The sequence below is a fragment of the Mastigoproctus giganteus genome, chromosome 8 (genome assembly GCF_048544385.1).
Source record: "Mastigoproctus giganteus isolate SK-2022 chromosome 8, ASM4854438v1, whole genome shotgun sequence".
Classification (NCBI taxonomy): domain Eukaryota; kingdom Metazoa; phylum Arthropoda; class Arachnida; order Uropygi; family Thelyphonidae; genus Mastigoproctus; species Mastigoproctus giganteus.
In genome coordinates this window covers 171,676,380-171,697,258 of record NC_143582.1, presented here as the reverse complement: position 1 = coordinate 171,697,258, position 20,879 = coordinate 171,676,380, and the positions used below count along the sequence as shown (strand labels likewise).

Sequence of the window (20,879 nt, the reverse complement as noted above, 5' to 3'; positions counted from 1 at the left end):
TCGGTGTTGTGTTGCAGTGACCACATGTGGGGTTCTAGTTGTTATAGCTAGTGGTATAAAACATGCTCTAGTCTACTTACACGCACTTTTCCTGTTAGCTTGAATTAACGTTTAGCATACACTCTTGTAGGTTTTAGTACTTCTCAGAACTGTACTGCATTTCAGCTAAATAATGTCTGCCAGTTAAATACGAGTATGTGGTAGAAGACGCCTTACTTAGAAACGGCATACTTTGGCCTTTTATCCCAAGAAATCCACAGCTCAAGGTCCACCAAAGCGTAACGTTAGCACCACATTGTGTAAGTTATTGAGTTTTACCCGCTGATTTTTAGAAAAAAATGTGCTCTGCTCCTAAATACAGTATCGTACGATGCTTTTGTTACTTATGTGGTTTATCTAGAAAAAAGTCAAAATAAACATTTGTTCGGGGCTACATTATAAAGAGCCAGATGTTGGTGTTATAATCGGACTGTATAAACTCTTAAGGTTGCAAAGAATTGGATTGGTGTTAGGCCAAAAGTGACTTTGTATTCATTTTTTTCTTTGGTCCGTTTCTTTCATCGACTTTTAAAACAAAATTTATAAATTATTTTTTGGTTCTCTCAGATATTTTCGACGCAAACCCTCGAGGCACTAAGATACGCATCACAGTATGTAAACCTCTGACTTCAGACTCTAAATCGGCAGTATTCACCACGAAGTCGTCAAGAGCCACTTCAGGTGAAAGAAATATTTTTTTATGTTAGCCGATTTGCACCTCTTTACCTGAGTTAATCGCTTCCTTGAAAAAAGGTTAGATTTTATGACATAACAAGTTACACCACGATATGTAGGTAAGCTTTTAATCTCTTCATCTGCAGATTGAATGTTATAGAATCTTTAATTATTTTCAATTGCTCTTAGGTAGAGAGGCGGCAGTGTTCGATATTAACTTAGTCTCGGTTTTTTAAATTTAATCTGATCGGTAATAAATCGGTGTGTGCCCCTTTTAGTGTAATTGCGAATTGAACTAGAAAATAACTTTATGTATACTAAAGGGAGGGGGAAAACGTAAAATTGCAAATAATTACAACATTTTATACACGTTTCTGACAGTAACTTGTCTAAATAAGTGGGAAAGTAAGGTGGAGATGTGCGAACAAAAATTGAACTTTAAAAATGTTCATACGTAAAGTGACCAGACGTCCCGGATTTCAATCGTTTGCCCAGCATTGCAAACTGTCCCTGATTGGACATGTAGCCTCCATACTTAACACCACTTCGTGAGAACATTATGCATTATGTTTGCCGAGAACAAATGGTGCAGCCGAAAGAGTTTTTTCAATGGTAAATAAGCTGTGGATGTCAGCAAAAGCACAGTTGACCGTAGAAGCGCTGAAAGCAATACTACAAGTTAAGTGCAATTTTGCTAATTCTTATGAAGAATTAAACATTCACTCGGTGGAAAAATACATATATTTATTTTTTATTGTTATTATAGTTAAAAGAAGTATGTATTTTTATTATTATTTCACAGAAAAAAAATCTAACCTTTTTTCACTAACCTAAAATGAAAATCGATTTAAAGCATGACCCCCTCTAATAAGTGGTTTTTCCCCCTCTAATTACAATTATTTTTTTCAGTTCACATCCTTCACGCAATCTTCTGTTAGTTACGTATAAGTTGTGTTACGTAGCATAACACGAGGGGAACAGTATACTGAATTTTAGTCTTTCTGTGAAAACAAACAAAAAAAAAAAAAATATATATATATATAAGTTAAACTAAATGCAACAAGGCATCATATATTTAAGAATATAAATAGATCACTCTTAAACGAAAACACTACGTTTGTAGGGTAAAAGGGCATCATTTTATCTGTACTGTATCTCATATTGACCTGGAACTAAAGTTATAAAAAATATATCAAACTTCTTATATATATATATATATATATATATATATATATATATATATATAAGAAGTTTGATTTTTTTATAAGTTTAGTTCAAGGTCAATGTGTTTAATTTATATTTTGTGTGTGTATATTGTTTCTAGGGGTTGAAAAAATGTCCCGCATTGGAATGCTAAGGATCTGGTTACTAAATAATACTTAAAAAAAAAAAAAAAAAGTGAAAAATGCACACAGTCAGGAAAATTACAATATTAAGTGGCAAGTACCGAGTGCAAAACGAAAAGGCTTTGAAAAATTCAACATTTTTCAGTTAATTCCAAGATTATAACATAATAATTTATTTATCCCTATTTTATGTTACATTTTTGAGGGAGAACACATAAGCCAATGGCTTTTTAGGCAGTGTTCTCTTAAAAAATGATAAAAATATACAATTGAAAAATATGCAGTTCTGAAATTGTACAGAAGGTAATGTTCAACAGAAAAGACATAAATAAATTGGAGTTTTTTGTACATTTCTTTACAGAATACTTTGCAAACCATCACCAATAATATCATTGTGAACATTTTTACAATTAAATGATGAGATATATGCACAGAAATTTATCAACTATTTGCCAATTGCTTCCTTTAACATTTGTACGTTATTTCCATATTGATAATGATTTCCTCTGTGGTTTTAAAATTCAGGAGTTGAGTTGAAGGTAATTTGAATCAGACTCCACGGGCTCACATCTGGTGAGTATGGGCTTGGCACACCCAGTGTCCTGAGCTGGATATCACCATTCTTCTGTTTCTTGGTGATTCCCTTCTACTTCTCTCTCTCTCTCTCTCTCTCTCTCTCTCTGGGTAACTCGGAAATTTTTTTTTTTTGGCTGGTGCAGCATAAGCTTCAGGCTTCCTTGTACTATATGGCTAGTAATAATAATAATAATGTGTTCAATTTGTAGTTTCTCGAATCGGTTTAGTGAGGTGACATTTTTGATTTTTGCAGGAAGTTTGTTCCAGGTTTTAGTGCCTTTGTATTTTATATTTTTCTGACCTATGGCTTTTCTGAAAAGTGGAACCTTCAGGTTGGCTTCATTTCTCAGATTGTATGATATTTCTTCTTCTTCTCTGGTTATGAAAAAGGATCTGAAGAGAGGGGGAAACTCTGGTGTCTTCAAAGCAGTGTAACCAAAGACCACCTTGGCTTTCTGTAGCAGTTGATAGATGCTGAGGAATCTCACTTCCTTGTATCTCAATCAAACTAATCATTGCATTCCAGGGAAGCCCCAAAATTGAACAAACACATCGATTGAGAATGGAGTTAATTCTCGCAAGGTTTTCTTGGCTGGTGGTACCCATGAGATAATTCCATAGGTGAGGTGCGACTGAATTAAAGAAAGGAATACTAGTCTGAGAAGGGAAGGAGACACCCAGGCAGAGCCCCTGGCGAGTATTCCTGCTAGTGACGAAGTTTTCTTTCGTAGGGTTATCATTTGTTTTACCCAACTTAGTTTACCATCTAGCCAGATTCCGAGAAACTTGGTCTCATTCACCCTTTCAAGTTGTTTTTCTTTGTATGTTACGTATAAATCAAAGTTTAGTGGTTTGTTTTTCGTTCTGAACACCATGTATTTTGATTTTTCTGGATTCAGTATAAGCTGATTCTTTTGAAGCCAATTATGCATCACAGAGAGAGCAAGGCAGAGATTTTGAGTTGAAGCTGATTAGGGCTTTTTCTGTGATCAGAATGGAAATATCATCGACATACACTACTAGGTGAGAAGATGGATGAAGAGAGGGGCTCACATCTGGTGAGTATGGGCTTGGCACATCCAGGATCCTGAGCTGGATATCATTATCATCATTCTTCATCTTTGTTGATGATTCCCCCCCCCCTCTCTCTTTCTCTCTCTCTCTCTCTCTCTCTCAGGGTAACTCAGAATTTTTTTTTTTTTTGCCTGGTGCAGCAAAAGCCTTAGGCTTCCTTGCACCACATGGCTAATAATGATAATGAAAGAGAAATTAATCAATGTAAAGAACAAATAGGATAGGTATATAGCAGGGGGTGGCCACCAAGTTGATTGCGGCTTTAATTTCAGTCAATCACGTCACGACGAATTTTAAATATATATAAAAAATAGATTAGTCAAAATCTAAATGTTACTATTATGCACCTCACTGCATACAACTTCTTACAAATCCGTTGAACCATGTGACTACCCTTGTTGCGATGCAGCCGCTAGGCTTGTCTAGCGAAAATTCCCGCAGTTACATTGTGGAGAGCAGTGTATGTATCGAATTCTTATTTAGCTTACTTAATATTAATAACTGGACAGTACTTATATGTTAATTTAATACCCTCTGATTTAAAATGAATACTACGAAAAAGAGTAAAACGTATCATTTTCATCATAGAATACTTTTTAAAAACTAGAATACATAAAAAACTAGAATACTTTTTTTTGTAATGATAAAAGAAAAATGTTGTTGTTTGGTTTGAAATGTCTAAAAGTGCTCTTCAAGATCGTGATTATCTCGAAATACTGTTATGCAATGCATTGAAAAAATGAGTAAAAATGTGAGCAAACAATTGGTGCTCAGTTGGCTAATTGTGTGTCCTTTTCTTTACAACTAGATGAATCTACAGATGTCAGTGATACAGCTCAATTGCTCATTTTTATTCATATGGTTTTCAATGATTCTGCCTCTAGAGAAGAACTGCTGGATATGGTTTTGTTAAAAGCAAGAACTAGAGGTCTTGATGTATTTAACACACTCAAAAATTTTATTGAAAAAAATTAAATTACCACTATGTAAGCTCGTGTCAATAACAACAGGTGGAGCTAAAGCAGTAACGGGGCATCTTAATGGATCCATCACATTATGCCAAAAGGATGACAAATTTCCAGATTTTGAGTTGCCACTGTATCATCCACCAACAAGTGTTAAAAATGTTATGGATATAGCTTTCAAAATCGTGAATTCCAGCAGAGGACAATCTCTTCAAAGGAGACATTTAAAAATGCAACTCGATGAAAATGAACCAGATCTGATATTACACACAGATGTGAGGTGGCTGAGTCGGAGTAAGTTTCTACAGAGATTTTGAAATTTAAAAAAAATTGCTGATCAAAGGGGAGATGATTATCAGCAGCTGCAAGATATGGAGTGGTTATGTGATCTGGCTTTTTTTGTCAGATTTTACCAGAAAATTAAAGTGATCTGAATTTGGAAAAAATAAAAATGTGGGTGACATGATTAATATTATTTCTACATATAAATATTACTTTTTGGCAATGGCTAAGGATCTCAAAGAAAAAAAATTCTAACATTTTGCAAGTATGCAAGATCATTTGCAAAAATATTATTTATTATTATTATTATTAGCCGTATGGAGCAAGGAAGCCTGGGGTTTATGGCAAAAACCAGCCAAAAAAATTTCTGAGAGAGAGAGAGAGAGAGAGAGAGAGAGAGAGAGAGAGAGAGAGAGAGAGAGAGAGAGAGAGAGAGATCACCAAGAAAGAGAAGAATGATGATATCCAGCTCAGGACCTTGGGTGTGCCAAGCAAATACTTACCAGATGTGAAATCCTGTTTTTGAATTTAATAGTGAGAAATATGTTTCTGATATTGAGAAAGTTGTGGATGATTTTGAAACCAGATTCGATGATTTTAAAACAATTGAAGACATTGTTCAATACATTTTTATCCATTTAATGTCGACTTAGATATGAAACAAATTGAAGAAAAAATCGCTGAGATTTTTCACATTGAGAAAATATTGCTTGAAAAGAAATTATTACATTGCGAAACAATATCTTCCTAAAAGCTAGATCATCAGAAAAAGACTTTTGGAAATATGTTTGCCGAGAGAAGTTCCCAAATGTAAAAAAATGCAGTGGACTTTTAAATTCCTGTTTTGGTTCCACACATCTATGTGAATCAGCTTTTTTGTATTTGAAACAAACAAAGACGAAGAATTTCTCTAATCTTACGGATTTACATACAGAAGATTCTTTACTGTCGGCCTTATCACAGTATATCCTCGATTTTGAAAGCGTGGCAGGTGACATGAGACACAAACTTCACATAAATTAAAAATTTAAATATATGTTAATTTAAAATAAGAATTCTGAATTGTATTTAATTTTAAAATTTATAAACAACAATTTCAATATGCATTGATTAACTCTTTTAGCCATGTGCAATGAAATTCTTGAGATGGTAGATCGCGTCACATTTTGAATAAAAAAAAAGTAGATTGCATCACAAATTAAGTTGGCCACCCCTGGTATATAGGATAGGTTAACATACTAATGAAATCTAGATTTTATCTCTATCTAATTGGTCATATTGTGCGATTAGGTATACTATTTCCAACAACTATACTTTCACAGATAAATATGTGAGCAAGCTTACAGAAGCAGATTTTTTTTTTTTTTTCATATTTTAAATAGTTCAAAACTTCCTGAGATTTTATTCTCAACATTCATTTAACCTCTACTGAACATTCGTTTAACCACTACTGATGATGCCCAGTCAGCCATTTCTCCACTTAAATATTTCACTGGTCCTGATACTCTGCCTGCTCTTTTCTTCAAGAAAAGTAGTTTGTCTCTAGTTCCAATTCTTACAAATCTCTTGAATTACTGGCTTTTTCGTGGTTGTTATCATTCAGCATTCAAAGAAGCCTATATCATCTCGATATATAAAAAACAGGGTGAGAAAGCTATGCCTAATAACTACTCACTTCTTACTGTACTGAATACAATTGCAAACATTTTTGAACTCGTACTTTATATATTAGTTCCAACCTTCACCCTTTTATCAATGATCATTGATAAAAGGGTGAAGGTTGGAACTAATATTGCTTTCCTGAGAAGAAAAGCATTAGTATGCTTTTCTTCTCAGGAAATCAACTTTTTTCAAATGTGGCCTTATTCTCTCATTTCCTACAAACAAATTTGGACAAAGGAAATCAAACTGATTCGCTTTTCCTTGATATTTCACATGCAGTTGACTCTGTACACAATGATCTGCTCTTCAAGCTTTCATCTTATGATCTATGGTTTCCTTTACTGGATTTGCTTGGTTCGCTACTTAGAAATTGCAGACAATCTGTAATGAGTGATGGTACTTCATCAACTCCTACTGTTTTGCAAGGTGTTCCTTGGGTCCACTCTTCTTTATTGTTTACATTACCTATCTGTCAACTTGATTTCAGTCTCTTAATGTTGAGTGGGAACTCTATACAATTATGATATTAAACCTTACAAAATTATTTATTCTTCAACTGACAATGATGAACTCCAGTGCTGTCTTGATTCCCTCTCACTCTAGCTCAATAAAAGTAACTTGTTTCTAAACCCATTAAAATGTAAATTACGTTGGTTTCGTTCGAATCGTGCAGTTAGACCCTCTGTCTCTACTGATTATTATACATATTGGAAACTCTTTAATTGCAAGTACTGATACATTCAAGGACTTAGGTATCCTATTTCAATCTAATCTTCATCCCTCATCCTATGTTGATCGTGTAATACCTCAGGCTTCCAAACTTCTTGGAGTAATTAAGTGTTCTTCCATGATTTTCAAGTGTGACAAAGTTATAATTCTTCACTACAAGCCACTTATATTTCCCATTTTTGATTATTGTGATATTATTTGGGCCCCACAACAGGAATATCTTTCTCAGAGACTTGAGAGAATTCAAATTATCCACAAATAAATCCACAAAAGCCTAGCAAGTGTGTGAGTGACCAACCCACAAATTCCAGTCAATATCCGGGAAATTAAAATCCTCCATTTTTTTATTGTACTCATCAGAGTCATTAGGCCTGTAACACACTCCCACTCTCAATTTTGATCAACCAGTGCTTATGTCACACTAAACTGACTCAACACTGCACTGTCCAGCAATGTCGACTGGCTGCACTTCTTTGGATTTTATGTGTTCCTTAACTAATAGCATAACCCCTCCTCCCTTCCTATCCTGTCTATCCTTCCTGTACACATTGTACTCCCCAAATTCCAGTTCTGCATTCCTTATATCTGTGTGACACCAAGCATTGATGTGTACATGCACTTGTACCTATTCTTAGCTACCCTAACACAACACATGTGTTTACTTGTACCACAATGACTCCCAGCAGTCTCTGAAATACTCTGCATCTTGTTTTCCAGGCTGCTGCTCATTCCAATAGAAGCAGTGCAAGAATCACTTTCACCTTTGCCTGCGGCTACTGTTAATCTATTAGTCCATGTATCCCCCCAAGCTAGCAGTTTTCCGACCCACCTAACACTGCCTCGATAGCATCAGCAAATATTCTTGCACTCTTTCTATTTATGTGTATCCCATCCCTGTAGAAGCAGTCTCTCCTATTAACAAGTACAGACCAGGCTGAAAAAAATTTTACCCCTTGAGCCTTGCATAATCTTTCCAGGGCCGAATTGATCGACAAGGCTCTCATCATATACTCCCTCCTATCCTGTCTGGGCAGAATTGCAGACACTTTCAAATTCAACCCTAATTCATGGCTTTTTTTCAACAGTGACCCATACTTGTTAAGTAATTCCGCCGGTTTTCTACTCTTAATATATTAGTACCAACGTGTACAACAATATCACCTTTTGTGCCCTTAGCAGATGATATCTGCTCTACAACGTCATCAACACCTTTGCCCCTGACAGACATACCCTGGTCCTGTTCGACCTATCCTTTTTACACTCCCCGTTTCCCTGACAGTAAAATCACCAACAACTACTAGTTCCTGTGGATCAGCACATTCTGTCTTGGGGGTTGCCACTGTGTTGCGTGATGATCAAGTGCAAGTTTTGGCGTTGATGTGGGCAGCTGAGAGCTTGATGGGCCCCTCAATTTAGATCCTTCGAAGGTATCCACCCTGTCCTTCAAGCTCTCGTATAGGCCCATAACAATGCTGAGATGTCGCCTGATTTTCTCACAGTCCTTACATCACGCACACACAAAGACATGTATTCCGGAAGATTAGAACAAGAATAGCCCATTGATGAATGGACATTGATATATTAATTTAAAGTAATATTAAATTAAAATACATTTGGTACAGGTGGGCATTCTTTATTGACCCAGGGCTTTTGTATTCTTGTGCTGTTATTTGAGTGTTTTTTTGGATTCATTAATTGAAATGCCAAAAGGTAAATGATTGAATGCAATTCAGTCATTTATCTTTATCCAGGGAAGTAATCATAGATGCTACTAGATTTTACATACCAACTTAAGAAATACTATTCAAGGCTTAGACTTAAATGGATGTCAGATAAACTGATGAGACTTGTGGCATAGAAGAAAAATGAATACGATGCATATGAGTTATGAGGTGATACGGAAGCCTAAAGTGTGTGACGTATGTCAGAATATGGATACATAAACCTAAATATGTGTATTTGTCTTGGCAGGTGACAGAGTGAATTGTTAATGAACGGATCACCTTTGCCCAGTTAGCCATGCAACCTAATCAGATTAACAACTGTGAAGTATCGGGGGGGGGGGGACAGGAAACCAGATGCAAAAAATAATTTGACATCATGTACGTTAGATTTCAGTAAAGCTCTTTTGATTCTGTTCCACATGAATGACTGCTGTCAAATTGGAGCAGTGTGATATTGGTGGCAGAATAAATGGATGGAAGATAACTGATCTTATTAGTTGGCTGTTACTGTTTTTAATATTTATCGATGATATTTATGTAAACATATCAAGTTTAATGTCTGAGTTTTCTGATGAAACAGGTTGGCAGGGGGGGTTAATGACAGTGATCACAAGATCTAATTAAATTGGACAGATGATCTGAAAAATGGCAGTTTAGGTTGAACCATCAAAAAATACTATATTTGGGTAGTAGCAATCTTAGAATAACATACCATTTGGATGATACCACACTCAAAGAAATATATATAATACAGTATTTTTTTATTTAGAAGACTATATTCACAAGGCATAATATGTTATGGGTTGAAATTAATTATATAATATTGATGTAAATACACCATAGTTTACCCATAAGTTTAACTACATAAGTAGTGTTAAGGCATCATTTGATTTTATTTCATATTGTGGCTACTTTCACAACAAGATACAAGGTATTGCACTACTTCGAATAAACTACATTTGTCTAATAGAGGAGACTACTGTTAATTATTCTCAGTGGGCAGCACCACCCAAACAGCACTGTTTTGGAGCTTGTTGGCTCACTCATCGGTGGGCAGGCAGGTACCCTGTTAATGCAACATGCCATCACAGTTGGGAAGTTAATTTCACAATAGGAGAGATGCCAAATGGTATAAGTAATAATGTCATGTGATGCATTATCAGGGTACCTGCCTGCCCACTGATGAGTGACCCAACAAGCTCTGAAACAGTGCTGTCTGGGTGGTGGTGCCGGCTGAGAATAAATAACACTTATATTAGACAAATGTTGTTTATTCGAAATAGTGCAATACCTTATATCTCGTTGTTTGATTTTATCTCATAATATGAGATAAAATCAAATGATGCCTTAACACTATTTATGTAGTTAAACTTATGGGTAAACTATGGTGTATTTACACCAATATTATATAAAGTATTTTTTTATAAATACAATTTTCTTTCAAAAAAATGATCCTTGAAAAATATTTTTATTTTGTACTAAGTATTTTGTCATTTCTAGGCATGTTAACAGATTTACATAAAGTCCATATTGTCTTTCACTATGTCTCTCTGGTTGTTTTCCATCCACATGTAATAATGACTTCCAGAGGATGGATTTTTATGAGAATTTTCATTAAAATCAGACAACGGAAATCCCAGCAATTATTTCTTTTTTGCCTATTGTCTAACTTCATGTAATAATTGGACTTTCAGTGGATGGATTTTCATGAAATTGTGAGTTTTGGCTCTTTTAGAAAGATCTGTTGAGCCTCTCAAATTTCTTTAAAATTGGACCAATAGAAATCCAGTAATTATCTCACTTTTTTTCATATATATATCACATTGGCTATCCATAAACCACATATTGTAGCTGAAACACTAGATATTATATTAGTTGTCATATACTGATTGGAGGAGTGAATGGGCAATATGATGGATGCACAGAAATGAATTGTTCTCAGTTCATGCATAAAAGTCAGTTTTTTCTCATTTTTTTTGTTATCAGTTTGCTAAATACATAAATAAGGAATTATTATAATGTGCTTATTATATTAACCACAGTAGAAATGCTAAATATGTGTTTTATTTATATTGTTTTTAAAATTGCATCATAATCATTTAATTTATGAAATCATTTAGTATTAGTATTAATACTAGTACTAAATGATTCCTGTATATATCAATAATGGCAAATATTGCAAGAAAGCAAGCTTATACAGCATTAAAAAAAAAAAAAATTCACCTATCCATCCCCTGAAATAATTTGTCTAGTCCTCCCTTGAATTTATTCAAACTATCCACTTCCACAACAAGGGTGGAAGTCTGATTAAGAAGAATCCCATCAGCATTGAGGTTGCTCAAACCATTCAAAGCCTTAAACACCTCAATCAAAACACCTTGAAAGTGTCTAGTCTCTAGATTCTGCAATTTGCAGAACTGAAGCCTTTCTTGGTAAGGGCACCTCTTTTCTCCCCCTCACCAATCTCATTGCCCTTCTCTGTACCTGTTACAGAAGCTCTACGTCCTTCCTAAAATGAGGCCTCCAGACCTGTATGCAATACTCAAGATGTGGCCTGACCATTGCCTTATACAATGGGATAATGATCTTATCCCTTCTGTCAAAATTCCTGTCTATATCATTGACAAAACCACGATGCTCAGAGAACTTCATATCAGACTGCACACTTATCCCTAGGTCCTTTTCATTTTCCACTACCTGAGTGTAGTACCACACAACTGATACGTTTGTCTAGAGTTGCTGCTAATCGTATGCAGTACTTTGCATTTGTCAATGTTAAACTTCACTTGCCATTTCTCAGCCTATCTGCCTAATTTTTCTAGATCTTGTTACAGCAACATAGCTTCATGACTGTCATAGTCTGAAATGCATGCTGCACCTCGTACACTAACTATTCATACACTGTATGATTACAGGTATTACAATATGTCAAGTTAATATTACAGTGTGAGGTGTGTGCAGTGGAGTAAAAACAATTACCTTTATATAATATTAATTAATTAGTTAGTAATGAATTGGTAAGTAGATAATTTATAATTTATTAACCACTGAAAAAGAAAAAAAAATCAGTTAATTTAAAAAAAAAAAACAAAAAAAGTGATGCTAATCATAGCGATGCTATGATTAGCACCGTTAGTGCCATTTAGTTTTTGTGAAAACATCTTTGAAGAAAATGTGAAATGGAAATTACGCAAATTGCATCACCTCATAAATGGCACTAATACAGTCACTAACGTTAATTCGGTAGAATAAGTAGCGGGCGTGAGCTGGCTACTTACCGGTGGAAGGTCGAGCGTCAATAACCCTACTCTTTATCATGAAGGTGATGGCCGATTTACAAATAATCAAAATGAATTGTTATTTCAAAAATTTTGGGCTATTTCTTACATATATTTTTTTTGTGTATTTAAATTTTTAAAAGGTTTTTTCCAAAAAAAAAATGTGTATTTTTTGTCTCTGTTGACACTTTTAATTGGCCAATAAGGCATAGTTCACTGTATCCAAAATTCACAGAAATTTATACTCTTTCGTGGAAATAACTCACCAGCAGTGCAAGCTCTGAAAGAAATTTTAGTGCAGCCTGATTAGCAGCACAAGAACGTTGAAAGTAGTGACAGAGTTGACTTTATTTTATTTTGCTCAACAATTTGCAGTAAATAGCATATGAAGAGAAGGTGGCTGATAGAGGTGGATATTGATATTCATTTTGGAATTATGTTAAATTAAATTTATTACATTTTCTTTTTTTATAATTATTTTGGATAATTATTATTGTCAATATAATTATTAATATTGAATTTTGAATCCGAAAATTTATTGCTTTATTATTATGAAACTTCAGAAACTGATGCTAGCGATTTTATTTATATTAAAAATTTCAGTTGGGCTGGGATAAAAATTGGTTTGAGTCGGATATGGGTAATGAATTTGAAAAACAAATTTTGGCTTGGGTTGGATTGTCTAGACTTCGGACCAGGCTGGGTTAAGTGGGGAAAGCTTTTATTCTTGCATAATATTACTATCTGCTACTTATTCTACCAAATCAACTTTAGTGACTGAGTAGCGTCATTTAGGAAGTGATATCATTTGCTTCATTTCCGTAAGAAAATTTTGTTACCAATTGGTTTTGCTTCAGTCCAAAAATGTAGTAGGTGCCTGCCAAAGATGTTTTCACATCAAAAATGCTGGTTATTTTTATCATGGGAGGCAATTAGGGAGGGATTTTTTGTTTCATTTTCACTTGGAATAAATTGCAGTTCTGTTTATAAATGACTGTTTATTTTCAGCCATATCAATAAAACCACAACATATGAAGACCCAAGAAAAGATGTGGATGATGAACCACCTCAACCCAGGGAAATAGAACTCATAAGAGATTCACAAATGGGCTTTGGGTTTGTGGCAGGTAGTGAGAAACCTGTCATTGTGAGATTTGTTACTGAAGGTAAGTCAGCACATTTATTTTGTGTAAAGAAAACAGTGAAATCCACTAAATGTGTATGCAAAGGGCAAATTATGCAAGAATTACAAATCTACTTCATTGACACAACACTGCATTGAAATTGAAAGTAATTGTTTTAAGAAGTACTTATGAAAGTATATCAAAGCCAGATGGTCTATCTTTTGCCACTAATTTATCGTTTGTATTAATGGCAGAAGGTTGCTGAATTTGCAAAATAAAATACAAAAGGACAGAATTTAATAAGGAGAACAAAAAGGATTTTGTTTTCTGAGGCTCAACATTGTCACGAACCACAAGGTGCTGATGCCTCCCCCCCCCCAAAAAGAACATAATATTTCAAACTTGCTATACAATTGGGCTGAATGGCTGTGCCATATACAAACCAAAATTACACAAACTGCTTACCCAGTGGAGACTGAAAGATGAAATAAAGCCTTGGAGGACCTTCCCAGATAAATATTAGGTGCCTCCATAGCCAGGTGAGCAGGAGCAGCAGTTCGTAGCACACGCTTCTTGATTACACTGGGGTTCGAATGACCACTGCATATCATCGGAGCAATATGGCCTTAGTTTGCTAATGCTCCTAAAAACCAAATAACAAACAACAACAAATATTAGTTTAGTAGTATTAGTAGTGGCAAATGATGCAAGAAAGCAATCCCAAGACAATGAAGACATTTAATTAGAGAAACAATGAGTGGGCAGACAGGACAGTTTATAGGGAGAGGAAGTTACAAAATCAGCAAAAACTAAAATGAAATACATGACTTTATAATAGAAATGGACTAGGAATTGAAATGGAAGATTTTATGAAATGATGCTAGTTAATAAAATATCTTATTTTTAGTAATCAAGTCTGTACATGGCATTATCAATGCATATGACAAACCTGAATGGTCTGGTATACTCCATTCCATTTTTAGCCTTGAAATTTGTGTTTAAGACAATAAGGAAATATGTTTATCACTGTATGATAAGATGAAAAGAGTTTTTTTAGTTTTAATTTTAGACAGTGCTTTCTTCAGCAGTTCTTTTGGTGTATTTCATGAATTGCTGTTAGTTCACAAGGTAGAGATAAATGTTCAGGAGGTCTCCTCAGGCATAAAAATTGTGTTCTTCAGTTCTTAAGTCCCACCTGCACTAAAAATAGCTAAGGTTACTATGTTTAGGATATGATATTTTTACAAATGGAAAAGTCTAGTAAAGCTGTAAAACTTATCAAATATGCAAGGTATGATAAAAACATTCAGGGGACTCACTTTATATCTTGAACTTGCAATGTCATAACTTTGCAGACTCAAGTAGACATAATAACTATAATGGATCACCACTTTGTGTTTTATCTGCATTCGGCCTGAAATAGCATCTTCATTGAATAGACGATACTTTGTTTCATTGCATTTTAAAATCAGTGATTTTACTGAGCAGCAAATTTGCATGATCAAATTTTGTTTCAAATTAGGGAAAAGTGCAACAGAAACCACAAAATATTAAAAACAGCTTTAGAGAAAGGTGCTATATCTCATTTAAAGACTTTTTAGTAGCTTTTGAAGTTTAAAGAGGGTCACTTGTCTGTTGAAGGTGATCCTCACTCTTGCCTGCCTTCAACTTCAAAAACAAATGATTCCGTTGCTTGTTTGTTTTCTGATCTGGAGTGATCAACATCTGACTTTTTAACTCTTTGCAGTTGCTAGTGAAATCGATATTTCTTATGGAACATATCAATAAATTTTAATACAAGATTTGTTTCAGCAATTTTCCTTGCATGATCTCACTGTAGTGAGTTTTCACATGTCAGGGTATTTATGAGTGTGCTGCTGCTGACTCACTTTTTTGTTTCTTCCATCATTATTGAAGAGAAATTGTTGTTTAGTTATGATCAGGAAACAAAGGCCCAGTTCTTCTACTGAAAGACATATTTTTCAAGGCTTAAAAAAAGCAAGACAGTCTAGATAAAATTTGTGAAGATCATACTTATTGTAATTTTTAACTTGAAGGAGGAATTCTCAAGGGAAGTGGAGGCCAGCAGTGTATCAAACTCTGACAGGTAGCTAAATGATTTTGTAATAATTAAGAGGAAAGTGGAAGAGATCGTTGAAATTTAACATAAGGAGGGCACGTGGAGAGGATGGGATCTATCCAATTATGTTAAGGGAGGCAGCAAAGGAAGTAAGCAAACCCTTAGCCATAATTATGAGAGCATCCAGGGGGGGGGGATCCACACAGACTGGAGATGTGTGAATGTATCCCCAATTCACAAAGCAGGATCAAAGGCTGACACGAGTAATTACAAACCTGTTAGTTTAAATTTTGTTTCAAGGAAAATAATGGAGTCACTGGTTAAAGAAGTAATGCAGGATTATCTACACATGACGGTAGTTATAGATCAGACACAGCATGGGTTTGTTAAGGGTAAATCTTGTCTGATCAATTTGATTGGATACTACAATATGGTCACAAAGGAACTGGATGCAAAGAATAATTTTCATATCATATATTTGGATTTCAGGTACACTTTTGGTACTGTTGCACATAAGACTACTGTACAAATTGAAGCAGTGTGACATTAAGGGCAAGTTGCTGCTGTAGATAAAAGTATGGTTGAGTGGGAGAAGATGGAGAGTGGGTCTCCAGGGTTCAGTGCTTGGTCCATTGTTGTTTTCTGTATTTATTAATGATATTGATGAAAGTTTATCAAGCTTAATGTCAAGTTTTCAGTTGATACAAACGTTGGCAGGGATGTTAACGACAGTAATGAACAGGTTCTAGAAAAGTTAGGCAGATGGGCCGTGGAGTGGCAACTGAAGTTTAACATTCACAAATGCCAAGTACTGCGTATGGGTACCAGTAACCCCAGGTAATGTACCAACTGTGTGGTACTACACATAGGGTAGCGGAGAATGAAAAAGACCTGGGGTGATTGTGCAGTCAGATATATGAAGTTCTCAAGTGCAGACAGGCTGCAGAGCAGCTCATGAGGTTTTGTCAGTGATATACATGACTTTTGCTAGCAAGGATAAGGAGATGATTATCCTTTTGTATAAGGCAATGATCTGGGTACACCTTGAGTTACTGCATACATATCTGGAGTCCTCATTTTAGGAAGGATGTAGAGATGCTAAAAACAGTACAGAGAAGGGCAATGAGATTGGTGAGGGGAAGAAAGGGGTGCTGTTGCCAAGAAAGGCTTCAGTTCTGCAAATTGCAGCATCTGGAGAATACTCACCTTTGAAATGATCTTAACTGAATTTGAACCTAGACCTTTTCAGTTTGTTATGAACAGGCAACAGTCATATCCATAGTGTTGCCTTGCCTCTGAGGGTTAATGTGATGGTATTTGTGTAACAGTATGTTGTAAAGTTTGGGAGTAAGGGAACATGTGGACCAGAAATGGCCCAGTTTCTTGACATGAAATTTGTTAAATAGTTCCCAGTATTATTTTATATAAGTCTGACATTTTGAAATGGATCAGAGCTTGTTTCTAATTTAGTGAAAAGTTTTTGAAGGAACAGGGGAGGAGGGCATTATGGAATAAAAATTGAGCCTACCTAAAACCTTCTCAAGGAAGTTTCACAAATTACTCTGAAAATTTAGTGTTGATCTGATTTTAACTTCTTTAGCATTTAGCATTAGCATTAGTAGAGGCATATGATGCAAGAAAGCAAGCTTATTCAGCATCAGCCAAAAAAAAAAAAAAAAAAAAAACTTAAATGTCCAAACATCTGAAATGTACTTTCATTTATATATAGAGGGTAACTGAGTTGGGGATTAATAATTTTAAGTCTGAAATCAAGTTTGTCTTAATCTCACTTGACGTTATCGAATAATATCCTCAAATTCAAAATATACTTTCATTTATATATATAAATAATTTTAGATATTATGTATTGGTCCAGTTTTAGTGAAATTTCAGATGGCTTTACAAATCTTACTATAAAATCCAAATACAGTATAATACAGGATGACTACATTGTTGTCTGAATATAGTACAAGATACAAACCTGAAACCCATAGGCGTGCGCAGCCTAAAACAAGAAGTTGGGCCAACCACATTTTGGGTCCCCCCATAAAAAATAAAATATTTTATTTTTAAATGAATATATTTTTATATAGATTTCTATATAAAAAATACATTTATATAATAATTTATTTAAAAAAACATATACATTAAAATACATTATAATAGTTCGTAACTAATAAATATTCAACCTTTTTAGGTTTACAATATTTTTAGGTCTGTTTATTTATTTATTATAATATTCTAATTTCATAAGGAACAAAGGTGACAAATTCGTCAATTACTTCTTCTACAGTGACTGCAGCAGTTAAATCCTGTTCCATGTATGAAAGCAATAAGTAGTTCAACCGTCCTTGCATCAGGACGCTTCTTAATTTTGGCTTATTCATTATTATAAACTCATTTGCGAACCCCTACATTTCGTGATCACCAAGAAGACCTTCCGCAAATTCTGTGAATCACCAAAAAAAAAATATAGATTAAGTGTAAAGTAAAGATATATATGAAAAGCGTTGTTTACTTGTTTAATGAGGGCAGGTGCTGCGAACAGTACCGATATGTTGCATATGTTCTGGAGGCTACTGTCACACAGCGTAGTGGACGACTGTCTCAAATGAAATGAGCATGGAAATTCAAATATCGGAATATGTTTTACACATTAAAAACGAATAAAATAAAAATATCTATTTATTTATTTTAATTCTTTAGTTTTAAAATTCAACAATGTTTTTTTTTTTTTTTTTTTTTTGTGATTTATCAAAAATGTTTGACACATGAGGCTACAAGGGACCCTTCAAGATTTCAGAGGGGCATGACCCCCAACCTCCCTGTGTGCATGCCTATGCTGAAACCACTTCTATGAGATATAGGATATTTTGAGTTTTTATTCACCATTTGAAAAATGGGCACACACTGCAATAGACAACAGCATAATTGCAAAATTGTAATTCGTGATGGAACAGCAGCTTTTGTATGAGCTCTAACTTATTTGCTTTCATTCTCAGATGGCAATTTAACACATTAAGATGTTGGCTTTGACATATTAAGCTCCTTATTGGCATATTGTATGTATTTCCTTGAGCTTTGCATAAAATTTCCTCGAACCAGTTATACTGCACCCATTCTGACTTTTGTTTCCCCACCACTTTGGTTGAAATGATTGCATAAGGAGGTGTCCCTTATGAATTTCTATACTATTGCAGAACTGTAACAGTATTTGGTGGCTTCTATTTAAATTGTGTTTGAAACTTGTGCATAACGATTGTGGCAGATTGCAGCTCATTGAATGAAAATATGCTTTGGGCCTTCTCGGGGTGTGTAAATCCTGCCATGATTATAGTTTTATGATTATATTGTCATGTACAGCATTCGCATTTTCCAGTTGGGGAGTAATAATTTGAAGATAGCCTCTATCAACTGGAAGTTGTTTTGGATGGTATTATTATTATTAGCTATAGGGTTGCTGTTGTTGTTGTTTGTTATTTGGAGCATTAGCAACTAAGGCGATATTGCTCCGGGATATGCGGTGGTCATTCCCTGACCTTTCCGCATCTTCCATATTTGGTGGTGATGGGCTCGAACCCCGGTCTAATCAAGAAGCGTGTACTACGTACTGCTGCTCCTTCCCACCTGGCTACGGAGACGCCTAGCTATAGGGTGCCAGGAAGCCTGAGGCTTATGCTGCACCAGCCAAGGGGAAAAAAAAAAAATTCCTGCATTACCCTGTGTGTGAGAGAGAGAGAGAGAGAGAGAGAGAGAGAGAGGTTGAAGGGAACCACCAAGAAAGAGAAGAATGATGATATCCATCCTCAGGACCCTGGGTTTGCCTAGCCCTTATGTATCCTATTCATATAATAATGTTTTAGTTTTGTAAAGGAGACAACCTGTGTATGAGGTATGCCAGTAAAGTTCCCGGACTGGTATTGCAGTCACGTTCAATGAGTTTGAAAATAAATGGAAGTGGTATGAGAGGAAAGTGGAGGAGAAATTGTTGAAGATAAGCATAAAAAAGGCACCCGAGGTGGATAGGATCTATCCAGTTATATTAAAGGAGGCAGTAAAGGAAGTAAGCAAGCCCTTAGCCAGTAAGCAAACCCAGAGTGGTAATCAATGGACACTGCTCATCGTGGACTAATGTTATTAGCGGAGTTCCTCAGGGTTCAGTGTTGGGTCCATTGTTGTTTTTTGTATTTATAAATGATATTGATGATGGTATATCAAGCTTAATGTTCAAGTTTGCAGATGATATATGAAGGTTCACAGGGTTGTTAAGGACACTAATGACAGTACGCTGCTGCAACAGGGTCTAAAAAGGTTGAGCAGATGGGGTAAGAGGTGGAAAATGAAGTTTAACATTGACAAATATAAAGTACTACATATGGGAAGCAGTAACCCCAGAGTAATGTATCAACTCTGTGATACTACACTGACAGTGGTAGAGAATGAAAAGGACCTCGGGGTAATTGTGTAGGCAGATATGAAGTTTTCTGAGCAGTGCAGACGGTCTGCAAGAGTAGCTCATGGTATCTTGTCAATGATATACAGGATATTTTCAAGCAAGCATAAGGAGGTGATTAACCCCTTGTATAAGGCAATGGTCAGGCCACACCTTGAGTACTGTATAGAGGTCTGGAAACCTCATTTTAAGAAGGATGTAGAGCTGTTGGAACAATTACAGAGAAGGGCAACAAGATTAGTGAATGGAACAAAGGATTGCTGTTACGAAGAAAGGCTTAAGTTTTGCAAATTACAGTGTCTGGAGACTAGGCACTTGTGAGGTGATCTGATTGAGGTGTATAAAGCCTTAAATGGTTTGAGAATGCTCGCTGGTGATGGGATTCTTCCTTTTATTCAGAATAATCATCTGAGAGGGCATAAATTCATATTGAGGAAAGAGAGAGATGTAGGATAGATGTGCGGAAGTTTGCCTTTAGCTAGCGGGTAGTTGGTTGGCGGAACAGACTTTCATCCTTTGCTGTGGAAATTGATAGCCTAAATAAATTTAAGGCTGAACTGGACAGGTATTTGAAACGAATGGAGGGGTGAAATGGGAGCATTTTTTTTTTCTGATGCTGCATGAGCTTTCTTTCTTGCATCATATGCCTCTACTAATGCTAACTCACAAATACATATGTTACCTTACAGGAATACTGCACTTGCTTAGTGCTGATTCATTAGCACTCTGTTTTTCAGGAACGAATTATCAGCGTTAATCGGGGGTCGCCTGTATTTTTGGCAAAGTTTATTGGCAAAAGGCATGAGATTCAGATATAAATAAGTCTTTATTAATGTTGTTTAAATAATCCTTATGTGTTTGTCTGAATTTGA

At 35.3% G+C, this 20,879-nt stretch overlaps 1 protein-coding gene across 3 annotated transcripts in view; it reads left to right on the top strand.

The window, feature by feature from the left end:
- Positions 1-20,879, top strand: part of LOC150082006 (uncharacterized) — a 521,135-nt gene that overhangs the window by 284,371 nt on the left and 215,885 nt on the right. For all 3 annotated transcript variants that reach the window (XM_090379053.1, XM_090379052.1, XM_090379054.1), the window contains exon 3: positions 13,359-13,516. In XM_090379053.1, the coding sequence (XP_090235179.1) occupies positions 13,359-13,516 (158 nt within the window). The remainder of the gene's footprint in view (positions 1-13,358; positions 13,517-20,879) is intronic.